The sequence below is a fragment of the Etheostoma cragini genome, chromosome 5 (assembly GCF_013103735.1).
Source record: "Etheostoma cragini isolate CJK2018 chromosome 5, CSU_Ecrag_1.0, whole genome shotgun sequence".
Lineage (NCBI taxonomy): Eukaryota > Metazoa > Chordata > Actinopteri > Perciformes > Percidae > Etheostoma > Etheostoma cragini.
In genome coordinates this window covers 24,891,644-24,907,155 of record NC_048411.1, presented here as the reverse complement: position 1 = coordinate 24,907,155, position 15,512 = coordinate 24,891,644, and the positions used below count along the sequence as shown (strand labels likewise).

Here is a 15,512-nt window from a genome sequence, read left to right as displayed (position 1 = left end):
AAGAAAAACACAATAACGTACATTGTCTTTGCCAATAAAAAGGCTGTGCATGTGTTTTTGCGTGTAGAGCTGGAAAGTATGCTCTAATCACAAGTGGTCACTCCTGATGCATATGGAGTCTAAAGCCAGAGGCCTCTACTACAACTCAAGTTCATGTGTGTAAATGTACTTAACGTACTTTTAACCCTTGTTAACCTGGATTATGAAGTTTTAAAGTGTTGTTGTTTGTTTCCCTGTGATGTATTTAGTTTATTTGTTTTTTTACTTTTGTCATTTATGTATTTGACATTGACCCTGTTCAGCACTTTGGTCAACTGCTGTTGTTTTTTAATGTGCTATAGAAATAAAATTGACATTGACATTGACATTGACTTATAGCTGTCCACTTAAAACATGTTAAAGCCCGGTCTGAACAGGGCCTGTTCATAACAGTCATACCAAAACTATTTTCCTGCATAAAGTCTGTGCTACATTTAATGAAGCTGCACCAGCTGCCTTTACATGTTGTAATAAAATATTGATGATGAGAAATAAATGAAGCATTGTCACCTTTCACCTCCGTGATATAGTGTACTTAACTGTACGTCCCAAGATGATGTGATATAGTAAAACCACATGGCTGTTTTGGCCACAGGGTGGCAGACTGGAGCTGTTTTCAGTGAAGAAAACAACCTCATAACAGATACATGATCAGAAATTGTGTTTAGAAAGTTGATCAGAAACACACAGCGTGTTTTATTTAACTGGTTTGGGAAAACTGTAGAGACAGTGATACAATAAATACTCTCCTCACTCTGTTGAGGTTCCCTTGAGCATGGATTGGGATTCAAACCCTGGAGACATTTAGAAAATGAGTGATGATAACATGAGTCTAAAAATATGTTATGGGGATGTGTTTTCTTTGACTTTTCTACAACTTTGACCTTAATGAATTTTAATGTGTTAAGTCATGAGATTTTGGCCTTTGGCCTAAACATGATGTAGATGTATTTCACCACTAGATGGCAGCATTCGAAAGGTTTTAATTAAGGGAGATGATTACTAAGTAGTAGTTTCTGCACCTCTTTATTTGCAAAATGGATTGTATCAGTACAATACAGTGTCATTGCATAATGGAGGAAAAGTACAACAGCTCACATTTCTGTGAAATGTAGTGGAGTAGAAGTATAAAGTAACGGTAAAGAGAAATGTTCACGTAAAGTACAAGTAGTTGTACTGCAAAAGTGTACTTTGGTTCAGTCCTTAGTCACTTTCTACCACTGCTTATTATTCAGGAAGCCTAATAAATCAGTGCTAGAGTGTAAAAAAATAACAGGTTTTAAAGCTAGTTATTATTAATTTAGAATGTGTTATCCGTTCTACAGTAAGCAAAATAAACTAAATAAAATGATGCTTCATCCTTTGAGTCCAAAAGGAGTCGGGAAGCTGAAATATGTTGGCCTTTAAAATTGGGTATTAAAACATAAAAAGAAGCCCCCAGCTGTTAATTTACTTGTAAAAGTCAGTTAGGTCTGATTACAGCAGAGTTTCTGACTTTCAAAGAAACCAACCAGCAACTCTCAGCACTGAAGATCAGTTTAATTACAAACCTCTGTGAGAAACATCAGCGGCACAAATGTACCAAGAACATTTCCAGATGCGTCGAACGGGACGATGCTCGGCCTGTAAACCTGTCTCACCTGAGGTCTGATTCAATGACCTCCAACGATGTTTAGTTTTACTGTGTTTTTAAATCTTCATTTCTTTAACCTAGCTGTATAATGTTAACTAAGCACAGGTAACTGAATACTTTGACACTAGTGTCCACACTATTTATTTTAACACACCAATTTATTACCAACCATCAGTGGTAGCGTATAACATATTTATTCAAGTACTGAACAAATTAAGTGTTGTTGCATGCAACTTTAGACTTTTCCTACACTACATCTCAGAGAAAAATATGAATACTACTTAATTATATATTTGTCTGACAGCTTTTGTCACATTTCAGATAACCATCCCCTTCTTGTCCAGTGAATGCAATGTTGATTTTGAATTGTGACAAACCATAGGATGAAATGTGTAGGCTATATTGAGAAACTCCTCCTACTTCTTGAGCTAAATAAACTATGAATTTGATGAATTTGAAAGCTGAAAACAGGGCTGTTTTTCTGACACCATGAACACTTTTTAAAGATGTGTGGTTCTTTTTTAGCATCTGTGTGTGTTACTGTTATGTTTTGTGGTGGTACTTTAACCAATCCTGCATGCTCAGATCTGTACATCAGAGCTGAATTTTGTTAGATACACAATGCTTCATGTGAAGTGCTGTTACATTTGAAATATTCTGCAAATTGGCCACACATGGTCACCTCAAAAAGAACCCCCATTACTGTATAGAGCTTTTGTTGAATTGTTATGAATTGACATGTCTGTCCCGTCTCCAGTGGTAGGGGAAGTATTCAAACCCGTCACTTATACAAGTACCAATACAATTTGAAATACTCTGTCACAAGTGAAAGTCCTGCATTAAAAACTTTAGGTATCAAAGTATTAGCATCAGCCTACCTCAAGTGCCAAGAGTAAAAGTACTCATTATGCAGAATGGCCCACTTCAAAAACCATATATATTATTGGATTATAGTTAATCATGCATTAATGTACTCATCACAATGTTGCAGCTGGTAAAAGTGAAGCTAATTTTATTTGTACATTTTAATATTACATAATGTATTAGTTGTTTATATTTTGTATCGTTATTATGAATCTGAGTCTGTAACGTTGTTAAATGTAATGTGTTAAAACGTTAACCTCTGAAAAGTATGTGGAGTAGAATAATAAAATAACATAACATGGAAAGACTTACGGAAAGTACCTCAGAATTACCTAAGTGCAGTAGTTAATATACGTTGTTACTGTTTGTCTCTACATGATGCTTAAGAAGGGTATTAGACTAGTTTAAGTCATTCGTACCACTGTTACACTAAAGTCTACATTGAGCTACCAGCTGTGTTATACATTTAATTTGAAATATTTAAATCTCATTTAAATGTAAATTCAGCCAACCATTTGGAATTATATCATTATTAATGGTCACTAAAACACAAAAAAACAACAATCTGATCCATTTGGAAAACTCAGATTTATTTGGCATACTCTTCACATGCATTGATGATCCTTAACATCGAAAATGTTCACAGTACTAAACATGCTTGCAGGAAATAGAGGAGAGATTTTCAAAACAATGTGAGTCTGGTACATTCATCCATTTTTGGTCGTTTCCACGTGACATCTGCAAAGCATGAGTGGATGTTAGAGGGTTAACACCTTATCAAAGGGTGATTGCTTGACAAAGTTCAATTCAAACAAGACAGAAAAAGACCCATTTGGCTACACACACACACACACACACACACACACACACACACACACACACACACACACACACAGACACACTGGATGTCCATTCACAATAATACATTTTGGTGTCCCCTGCTGTATTAGTCCATCAGCAGCAACTTTAGGTGGATGAGTTCAGGATGCGGGAGTCTGCAGAGTCGGAGCGTTCTTCGTACTCCTCATCAGGGGAGTAGAGGCCGGGTTTGGATCCCAGCGTGCAGCTCTCCTCCTGGATGCTGATGCGCGGCTCCTCGGAGGGTCTGGAGGGGAGGATGGGGGAGCTGCGGAACAAGGAGCCACCGGGGCCGGTTGGAGTTGCGGAAGAGAACGGCGACACGTACTGGGCCGCCGAGCGGAGCTGGTACTGCTGCTGCAGAGCCATGGTATTCCACAGAGTCACGTCGTTGTGCATGAAGGGGCTGGCCTGGCTGCGAGTCAGAGAGTTGCGCAGCATGAGCGGGTAGCGCGTGGGCTGCGGGAAGGACGGGTGCTGGAGGGGGACACCCAGCGGACCGGTGGACACCACGCCTGAAGCAGAGTCGGATGTGAACCGGAGGGACTCGGGGACACGGAAAGCAGAGCCCACCGACCACTTGGCGGAGGAGGACACCGGGTGGTAGGAGCCCAGGGTGTGCTCGAACAGGTGTCCGTTTGAAGGTAGCAATAGGGCGTCCTGGTGCGAGTCTGCGTGCGGGTGCGCGCTCCCGTCAGGACTCCGGCTGGACAGCAGTACCTCGATAGCCCCCACCAGATCCCCCCCGCAGCCTCGGAGGATGAGGTCCAGGACAGGAGGCTTGTGAGCGGGGAAGATCTTCTTGAGAACCTCCAGCGGTGGCCGGTTGGATCGGAGGCTGAAGGGCAGGTTGATGGAGCCGGCGAGGCCTTCGATCAGCACGCCCTGCTCTCCAGAGCTGACCGGATACTTCTGAGGACTCTCGGCTTTGGCCTCCTTCTCTGTGCTGCCGGCTTTAGGGACGCTGTAGCGACTGTCCTCCGGGTGGGAGGGGGTCTCTGGGGGCTCCGGGGTGTAACAGGAGTTTGGTTTGGAGCCTTCAGGGGAGCTGACCGGGTCCTGCTCCTTCTCACTGAAGCTGCCCCCGTTTTCACCCCCGGACCCCTCATCAGGACCGTCCTCAGTCGGCTCTGCAACCCAAGGAACAGACAGTCAGGGAGACACTTTGGACAGGAAACACCCAGGGTAAAAAGACATTTCAGCTTGCAGGAAAGCCATGCACGAAGTGGTCTATTAAATGAATAAAACACACAAATCTGACTTCAAAAGCATTTCTGCCCTTTGCCTAATGCAAACTAATCCACTCTCCTGAGCTCTCGTCATGAGAAACGTAACACAAAAGGAATGGCTTGTCAACTTGTCTCCAACACAGAGAATACTGCGGAGTTAGGCCTACTTGGCTTTCTCCTCTGCGAGGCTGTTAACACAAAGTGCTGACTGTGTGTCAGTGAGGAATCTACCGTCAATGCCTTTTGACCACATTTTGTAAACAGATCGCTTGTTGCTCTCTTGCATTTCATCTGAAGTTGACCTCCTGCAAGAAATATGGCGATTACATTCGATTGGTCCTGTCCACCGCTGATTACTGTAATCTTTGAAACCACTCAGCTCCGTTTGTCAGCGTGATGTGGAGTCAGCTGATCGGTGACTGTGTCCAAATGTTTAAGTCTCAGAAAACAACCAAAGTGGAGTCAAAAACGACCCAAATATGCACTTTTCTGTTAGATATTATAACATAATATTCAGAAGGCTAATTCAGTAGAGCCTATAATTATCACGGCAGGTGGAGTATTATCATTTTACTATTTATGGAAACTTAAATAAAAAGTATTTGCTTCCTCAACAACAAACCAAAGGTAACAAACTACAGAAAATACTGAAATTAAAACAGCTTTATCTACTAATTGATATTATTTTTTTATAAAGGAGTTTTGCAGCCGCAAATTGACAACAGGTCTGTTCCATTTTGTAAAATAGTAAACTTTGAATAATTGTTTTTTATTTTTGTAAGCTTACTGTAAAATAATTCCTTGTAAAAGAAAAAGAAAAAACAGCTATTTTCAATATGGCTTTACACATAATGACAAACAAAAAACCACAAATGCAACATGAACCTGTCAGAACCAGATGTTCATCCCTTTTAATAACGCATATAAGCTTAATGATATTTTTTTTTGGGGGGGGAGGCTTTTAAAAAAATTCAAATATCTTTAAAACTATTTTGTAAAAATTTCACAAAAACATTTTAACATTTTTTATTTTAACTTTTGCACAATAAATAAAATATACATTTTTTTAAATGATTGTTTGATTGTTTAAGCCTTTTGTGCTGCTGTGACGTGTATATTTCAGTATAGTTTTATATTTCATATCGCATCATGATTATTTGAAAACAATGGAACTGGCTGGAATGAATCCTTTCATTTTAGCAAAGTTGTCATTCCCTACATAAAGCAACGTTTAGAGCATATGACCTAAAAATGCACAAAAATGACATAATCTTAAAATAGGCTACTTTTAAAAAATGCGCTACCATCCAAACAATGTGTACAATATTAGATAAACATCTGCCTGGATTTATTTAGGAATGGATTGCCTTGTTTTTCTAATTTTAAATTTTTTTCTGACATAATCTTCATGCATGATTGAGTGAAAACTGTAAAAGACAATGCACAAAATAGAGATGTATTGGGAAAAAGGTCCTGTTATAATGTGGCACTTTAAGACTTATTTAGTTTGAACAATAGCTTGCAGCCTTGCCACAAGTAATCATTTCTGTCGTTATTTGTTTTTTTCTGCAAAAAATAACGTCATTTCATAATTTGGGCCATTTTTCATTGATACCATTCCATCAAATAAAAGGGTAAATTGATCAGAAATTGAAATATTTCAAGTCGAACTCTGTCCTGGAGTCCTCTTAAGTTTTCTCCCACCTGTGCATGTTTGGGCTTCGGCCTGCACCGGCTCCGTGCTGCTCCACCTCAGCTCCAGCTCTTCTGTCCTCGCCGGGGCTCCCTGGTTCCCCTCGCCGGCTCCAGCTATGCCGATGCCGGGCAGCACTCTGAGGGACTCCGGGATGAGGCTCTCCAGACTCTCGTTGGCCTGCTGCCTGCGGAGCGCCACCTGTGCCGCCATGACGCGCTGCCGCTCGATGATGAGGATGCACTTCTCGCAGGTGCAGTCCTTGAAGCGGCAGTAGCGCTTGTGACCTTTGAGCCACGACAGCACGCCGTGGTTCCTGCAGCGCGCGCACTTGGGGGTCCTCTGCAGCGGGGCCCGAGGCTGAGACACCGGAGCGCCCATGTACAGGTAGGGGGACCCGTAGCCATTCATCCTGTCAGCGTGTTTTCCAGGACGCGCAAGTGTATCTGCGAAGAGGCGAGGTGGGGCGGGAGTGTTGTTGTCAGCAGCAGTCCGAGAGATGGAGCTGGATGGAGCTGCTCTGCTACACGCATGACAGGATGACGATAAGAGGTGTTGGCTTGTTGTGGAGGATCCACCTTTTACTCCGGCTGACAGCACAGATATGCATCAGGGCTGCCACGCACTTATGGAGACGAGTAACCAAAGGCTGTCAATTGCGTCAAAGCACGCTGCAAAAAATGTCCATGTGAGGCTTAGAGGGGGAAAAAAAGCAGCCTGCCAGTGAGGATCAGATAATGTTTCTCTGCAAAGGTTCACACGTTTGTAGAGTTACCTTAAAAACGGGACAATAACTTTATGTCAAAATTCAAGAAGACTACAAACATACTGGGTTGCAGAAACAAAAGATTGTAAGACTTGATCATGGAGTTGAAATGAAAGGTTGAGCCTCTTCAAAGCTTTATCAAGGTAGCTGCAACTTAATCTCTGGAATTGGTCCAGAAAAAGGTCAAACTGCAGGACAATTCATTTCTCCCCTTGGGAAAATATATAAAAAAAGATATGAGCTTATGAATCATATCCAAACTCAACTTTTCCACTTTTCCGCTAAATATATTTTAAAAAATGTTAACAAACCAGCTGTCAATACTGGCCTGTAATGTCACATTATATGCAGGAAAACTTCCTTTATAAAACAAATATCCATTAAATGATTCAAAGGAAGTTAGAATACTAAAGTTGATACCCAAATACCCATTTGAAGATTTTAAAAATAGCCTATAGAACAGTTAAGTTAACATGAGAAAAACATGACATTTATACTGAAATTACCGCCAATTTTGTGGTTGAGGGCCGACCCACTCTACCGTACCTCTGAACCACTGCCCCCCCAACAATCAGGAAACATTTATGGTAAAGATATAGTTTAAAAGACAAGCCACACAAGTTAGAGTCTTTTCCATTGGCCTCCACAGATTTTAAAAAATATAAAGCATGCCCATTTCTTAAAACAAGTAAAGATGGGGGAAAGAAAACATGACATTTAAACTCATAGTAGCACCATAAATACCTGCTGTAAAAGATGTGTAGTCATAAGTGAACTGAATATCAACTGAGGGAAAAACAAGTCCCTGCATAAAGCAACCAACCAATTAAACAACACTTTAAAAGACTACATGCACATGTCTGTGCCTTTTCTGTTGGCATCGATTTGTAGATTTAGAAAAATATAACATCAAATTCATATTTTAACCCTTCAACAAAAGACAAAGCATGCCATTAAGACTGAAAACAGCATCATAAATGATTAGAATAAAGCTTTACACTTATTTTTAAGTCCAACAACTCAATTATTACAATCAAATCAGAAAAATGTGACATCCCAGCTCTTAACACTTAGGTCTCTTCAGATACATACTCCCACCAATGTTCATTTTTAGGAAATAACCTAAACATAAAGCATTCAGAGATCTCATATATTTTGATTTTAAAAGTCAAGACTTTAGTGTATATTTCCCCTCCCTGTTGCCTGCAGGCCCCCAGGCTATAAGACTTAATTTGGACAAAGTGCTCCCAGCTTCTCGTACCTTTTACACAATCGTACATAACTTAGATGATTAGGTCTCTACATGTATAAAAGCCCTTTGGGAACTATGTTGAGGATGCTGATATGTCCCTTCTGTTGGACTAATAGAGGGCATTGAAACATAACACCGGACAAAGCCGGGGCCCATTTCTGACCGTAAAAAAAGGTTTATTCAAGCAAATAATGGGATCCGAGCCTTGTGCGGCTTACAGAGAATAAGAGCACGGTAAACTTCCCCATATGAAGCCCGTCTCCAGGGCTATTAAGCTTTTAATTGGAAAATAGCAGAGGAAATTTCAAGGTGACTAGAGTGGCTTTGCAGTTTGTGCCGGCCGAGTAGATTTGTGGGGAGTGGGAGGTGGCGGGTGAACGCCTACACCACAACGCATAATAAATTTATTCATGTTGTTCGTTGATAAAAGACTAAAACACAAACTGGAATAAAAGTTTTTACTGCAGGATGCAATGTAATTGCATTGTTTTCTTTTTTTCTTTTTTGGATGCAAGTTAAAGATGCAGAAAGACTTATTTAAACATCATCTGCTGAATGTGCATTTAATATAAATCACACACACAAAAATATTTCAATCTACAAAAATACATGTTCTTTATAAAGGCCTAATAATAGCCAACTGTATGTTGGTCTAGCATTACTGTTCATAATTAGCACATCATTTAGAGCAGAGAGCCTCAACAGGGGACCCTCAGAGTCACTGCAGAGGGGCCTCCAAAATTATTCTTATTAATTTTTAATTTTTTTCAGAAATTAATTTCTGCTTTGACATTTTTTTCTTTTCTTGTCTCTTCAATATTTGCTTTACTCTTGTCACTCATTCAACATCTTGGACCTCATGTTTATATTAGCAGAGGCAACTCTCCCAGCAGGGCCCCTCTTCAGAAGGTGTAGGAGCAGGAGGAGGAGCTGACCTCTGCTGAGTGGAGTTATTATTAGGTGCTGATTGGGGGCGTTGCTGCCACTCAGAAATCCTGTCACAGAAACGCTGATTTAAGCCTCCCCGGAGATCCTACAGAGGAATTAGCCGGACGTCTGAATTAGTGAGAACATCACTCAGCCACCATCAATCTCAGGGGAAAAGGAAGTCTATATTTTTTTTTAGGATACTACAAAATAAGTTGAAGAACACGACACGATCACTAAATGTAGAAAAAAAGTCTACTACATCTACAGTAAATATGGTAATTATGGTAATTATAAACATGATCATTGTTAGTCTTTCATTATCTATTTCTTTTTTTTCTTGTGTTTCTTTCGGGCTTCATGTGTAACTATATCAATATACCTTCTTGAGGGGTCATCGTGGAATAAAGGAAAATCTTAAAGTCTAAGTCAATTATGGATGTGTGGTCCTCCTCTCAGATCAGGCAGAGCAGGTGTAAAGGCAAGTGATGGGTAACGTCCTCAGATTGGTTGTGGATGCACAGAGTCGCAGCAGCCTGTTAAGTTGGTTTAGTCTGTCTAGTTCGGCCTGTTTATTGGCGCTTGGACATTTATGAGCGGAGCTCTGCCTGTCCTTCAAACAGCACTGCACTCCTCCAACTACTAGCCAGCAAACAGGACAGACTATCAACTACAGCCAGTACATGCAGAGAAGTTGGCTTTTAGCTTCTTTAAAAATATTCAAGGAATATTAGAAGGCAAATAGAATTGATACAGCTGCCTGAGTAAAATATGTAAATGACATGCTGTCATTTCTCAGGACGGCAGGTAAAACCCGGGATGTCAAAGATGCTTTGAAAAACTAAAAAAACGACAGGGCTTAAATGATAAAACATGTTAAAGAGAAAAGTTTGGCTACACAAATTGTACAAATCAGCATCTCAATGTGTAAAAGATGCTCTTTTTTGTGATTTAGCTTGTACCACCTACATGTGGTAGGACAAAAAGAAACGTAATACATTTTTTCCAAACAACAATTGTCAAATGTCTGTTTTCATAATTATCTTTTTTTCAAGATGATATATATATATATATATATATATATATATATATATTTTGAAAAGTGTTTAATATATCCACCTCATTTGCTTTGGCATTTCAAGTGTGTTTCAATTTGAGCCCTTTACAGTTTCAGTCTGTAGAAAAACTCCAAGACCTTGTACATGGATACAGGTGTTTCCATCTGAGTGGCATAAAGTTGATGAAGTATCAAGACCTGCAGCAACTACAACAGTTGGTAGGGGAAATCTGCATTAGAGTGTCTGTAAATTAGGCAGCACTTCAGGCAGAAAACTGAGAAAGATGTTGGCTCATGTCATACACCTTTTAGTTGGAGAGGCTTTATGTAGTGACAGGCCTACTGTGGCCATGCATGTTCCCAAATGTGTTTGTTGGTTTACCCCCACATTACCCCCACACATATAATGACCTGTTTATTTGACCACTTTAGTAACCCACATTTTAATCAATAGTGTCTTTCTGACAATACTGAATTTATCAGATGATTTAAACAGGTCAAATCAAGACAACCTCATATTTTGCAGTAAGTCCAGTTTTTGTTTCAACCCACAAAACGAATGAAGTTCAGCCGGCTATACAAGATCCTAAGTATGTCTGACTAAATGTGAACCAAGTGATGCTTGTGGTGTCTAGAAAATAATTATGTCACTTAGTAGGAACAAGCAGATGCAGAATACACAATGTTACACTATTTGGCAGGGGTTCAAGGTGTAAAATTTAACTAAGAAGGTTATTTAAAGGAGGGGAAACTCGTTAAAAATATGCCATTCCACCAGTTAGCCTATATGTTTATTCTTCTCGTGTGTCATGCTCAACATCACACGTGCTGGAACACAGGGTTAGTAAACAGTAGAAAGTGACTTATTCAGTCTCTCTCTCTCAAACTCGGTGCTGACTAATTTGGAATAATGTCCGAGCGCTGCTTTGAGTATGTGGCTGAGATGACAGAAATTATAAAAGGAGGCAATGCGCGTTACTGGAAAAGGGATTTAAATCAGCACGTCCCCCCGGGTGTCCTTTTCTCATCCCTGCCGATCGGAGCAGAAGCTGATAAACACCCAGGTCTACTGAAAAGTAATTTGTCTGTCAATAAAAAAATAATTACCTACTATTGTTTGTGTTCTTAAATTAATACCGTCAAAGGAAAATGGAAAAAAAAACTCACTTCTCAGAATGTTGTTCTCTGGTATTTGAGGTACTTTTTTCGCCATCTACTGGCTTGGCATGCTTGTTTGTTTGGATAGTAAACTGTAAATAAAAGTGGTTAAAGCATCTCCATTTCTTCCCACTGTGCAAAAGTGAAGGCAACATATCCCGAATCTTGCAATTTTAGAGATCGACTCTGCACAGTAGTAGTGTTTGTTAACATTTCATTTCCAGAATTGTTCAGGTGCCGGAAATTCCGTCAGATGTCGTTCATTTTGACCGGATGTCGGTCACTTTCGCTGTTTATGTGTTGGCATTTTAAATGCCGGTGATTCATGAGGACTATGGTTAACCTCTCCTCACATCTCTGAAGGGTAAATCCAGACAGCTAGCTAGACTATCTGTAGAGTTTTCTGTTGCACGACTAAAACAACCTTTAAACTACACCTTCCATTACATGTTCCACTAAAACAAGATCCTTTTGAGGCTAATTTGCAGAGGCGCCGTTGATCTGTCCTGTGCTTAGGAACGCCCAAGACGATTGTGATTGGTTTAAAGGAATGCCAATAAACCAGAGAACGTTTGATCCCATCCTGCTGTATATGGACTAGCCAGGTAGCCCCAGCACTGCGGAGGAAGATCTAGGAATCTGTCAATCATGACGCTTCACCACGTTTTTTATAGCAATCATAATGAACACTCAATCAAACCTCAGCATGATAAGAACTACCTAAAATGACCTATACTGCAGCCAGCCACTAGGGGGCGATTGAGATGTTTTGGCTTCACTTAAACAGTGTGCATAAACTCCTGGTTTTGATGTGTGCATGTGAATGGAGATATTTTGTAAAAAGACAGAATTATAATTTTTTTTTAATAGAGGGGACCAAATATAGTTTGTGAGTGGACATAACCCTTTGATGACTTCACTCCTTAAAAACTGTGGTTCCTTGAGGTTTAACCAGTGACGTCATGTTTTTGAAGAGACAATATAAAACTCAAAGAGGCTGGCTCTCGGTAGCTCCAGCTGCCGTCATCTTGGCAGTGCCTGACGTCGGCTAATCCAAAAATGGGCTAAAAGGTGGAGTGTGGATGGAGCTGAGGCAGAATGAAGCCAACAGTCTATGCTTGCCTCCTGCAACGACGCCCACCTGTCACTCAAAGCAGAACAACCTTAGAAATGCAGAACTTTAGGCCTGCATATAATACAAACTATAGAGACCAAAAGACAGTGGTGGTGGATTGGTAACTGAAGAGGTGCCAGTTCACCTCCTGGGCACTGCCAATGTACTCTTGAGCAAGGCACCAAACCCCCAACTGCTATCCATTAAGTGCATGTATAGGTAATGAGCATGTGTGCGTAATGTGTGTAATAACAGAGTGTAAATTGTGATTTCCCCCTTCCCCTTCATTTTTCAGTAATAGTTTTCAGTTCATACACGTTTCCGCTTGGGTGCAACACACAACCAATTAGATTTCTCAGGGCACCTGAGCAGGTGAGCTGATCCAAAGTAACTTAATTAATATTCTTTACTCCCCAGACATGAATATATAATCTAAAAGTGATCCAAAACAGTTTTAAGTTTCCACCTCTAAGATCACTGCATCCTCAGTCAACACTTCCTGTCTCTGTCGAGCAGCAATCACTCCACCTGGAGGTGTCACGGTGGGATCCGAGCAGATTTTATCTATTATGGGGAGGGCGTGATTCATGGAGGCAGAGGCAGCTCAAGGAAAACCAATCCTGTGACACTTTCTACCCTGCGCTGTATACTGGGGCAACAGCTACAGAAGGACAAGGCAAGCGGCAGCCGGTCGCCCCTGACAACCGTGATAAAATGGCCTTCCTTAACTAAACTCGTAAAGCACGGGGCAATAAAACTCAATCTTCTGTAAAATCCAATTAAGTCATTATCTGACTGATTGTATCTTTAATTGAAAACAGAAGTGACAGTAAATTTCTGTGATATATCAGGATCAATCGATACTGCTGTACAATCTGGTCTCAAGAGGTGATTTATAATGTCAAAGCCTTCTAGGTAACTCCACATTCTTCTCTCTAAAACCACTGGTGGATGAAATTAAGAGTAAGTGCGTTTCATAAAAAAACAAGATGGTCACGTTATTGATTACAACAGATGGGGCAGAATCCAATGAATGTTCCCACAACGCAGCAGAAAGAAAATACAAGTAATTTTCTTTGTCTGTTTTATATTGTTGTTTCCAGCATCACATTTACACTCCATCACTTTAAAGCGTTTTTATTTACCTAAAAGTTGTAGCGACATAAACTCCAAGACTCCAAATTACTTTTGTTGCTGTCTTATTCAAACACAAACACAAATAAACACATTCAAAGCATGCGAATGAAAATGGATCTCCATAAAACACAAACCACATCAACAATATGCAGTACAGTGGAGAACCAGTCAGCTTCACAAAGGCAGAAAAGTTGGCAAAATCTTATCCGAGTTGTTTTTTAATTAACATTTAAACAATACAACTCAAAAGTGGGCAACAGGATTACATTCATTAGTTCATGGAATACAAAAAACAGCTTTAGGGGTATTTACTTACACAAAGCAACTGTGACCAGGTATTTATTTTAAAGAACACAACCATTTTTTTTTTTTAATATAGATTATTCTAATCATTTATTTCTTATTGATTAGTTATTTGGTCTATAAAGCATCAGAAAGCAATGGAAAGTGGCATTTTTCCAAATCCCAAAGTGACATTACAGTCCAAAACAAAAAGAAAACATACTTACATTTAAGACAACCTTGCTTGAAAAATGCCTTAAATGATTAACTGATTATCAAATGGTTGCCGATTCGTTTTCAACTAATCAACAAATTGTTTCAGCTCTACACATCGCTGCTACAAATCCAGGTCCTCAGCTTCTGCTGTATCTACAAGGCCGTACCAAGGTGTGTAAACAGTAACCCATATGTTTAGTAGAACTACAGGCCTGAAGGGGTTAAATATACAATAGACATGCAAATTGGAATGTGGAATAAATGATGCCGCTGGATCCGTGCCATAAATAAGAAGCCGGTGCTCATCACATGCCAGTGGAGGGAAACATGATTTATGTCTAACCTGCCTGTTTTTCTCCATGCTAACCCTCCAGTAACACGTCCTGCAGGAGGATATCCCTGATCTCTATCAGAGATTTTGTCCACTCTAATAAACTTGAATTCAGTGACACATTTATTTATATCAGACAAAAGGAAATGCTGTTATAACATTTTTTTCCAAAACCATCTGATCGTTGTTCATACTGTACAAACAGGTCAAAAGATGTCTTTGGCATTAGTATAGGCATAAATCTGGGCAATTTTTGGTTAGAAAGTTTTTCATAGAGCTAGATGGACAAATAGTCCAGGCTACCCAATATCAGCAGATGGATTCATAGTAGTGTCAACAATTAATTGCTCTACAGAAATACCAAAAGAAAATTTTAATGTAACCGAATCCGATGGATCATCAAAGTTTTCAACTCTAAAACATTATTATTTCCCTCTTCAAAAATGTAGTGTCCGTTTTTACCAAGTCTTAATGACAATATTTATATATTTATATACATAAATATATATACACAGTTATTTTGCTTTGGTTTAACTCCCCTTTGTTGCAGTGACGTAGCTGTGTTCTCCACGGTGTGTCAGTGGACTGTGACATCATTGTTGGCTGTGGAAACACAGGTGAAACACACTTGAAACTTTCAACCAAAAAGGGCAAGGGCTTGTTTTCAGTCTGGTGTTGAATTACTATTTAACCTAGACATCTTTTGACCTGAAATTCACCAAATCAGTGCTTGCTAAAAAGGATGGGCTCAACTTTGTCTACTGGTTATCTAGACCATAAAACAGACTTCAAAAGATGAAAAACAATAAACTAATACAAATTAAAAATAATTAGCCTATACTAAATGTATTGCATGTCAACCAGGGCATTTGGCCAATTTTAGCCTTTGACTATTTCTAAATAAGTGCTTGAGATGTAAAGTAACACTGATTGCAAACACTTAGCCTGTATTGTGA

General features: G+C 39.8%; 1 protein-coding gene across 1 annotated transcript; it reads right to left on the bottom strand.

The window, feature by feature from the left end:
* Positions 1-3,105: 3,105 nt before the first annotated feature.
* dmrt3a (doublesex and mab-3 related transcription factor 3a) lies at positions 3,106-7,156 on the bottom strand. The gene is made up of 2 exons (XM_034871525.1): positions 6,328-7,156; positions 3,106-4,524 (listed from the first exon to the last, which is right to left on the bottom strand). The coding sequence occupies exons 1-2, from the start codon at positions 6,725-6,727 to the stop codon at positions 3,503-3,505; spliced, it is 1,422 nt and encodes a 473-aa protein (XP_034727416.1). The 5' UTR covers positions 6,728-7,156; the 3' UTR covers positions 3,106-3,502.
* Between the last annotated feature and the right edge of the window lie 8,356 nt (positions 7,157-15,512).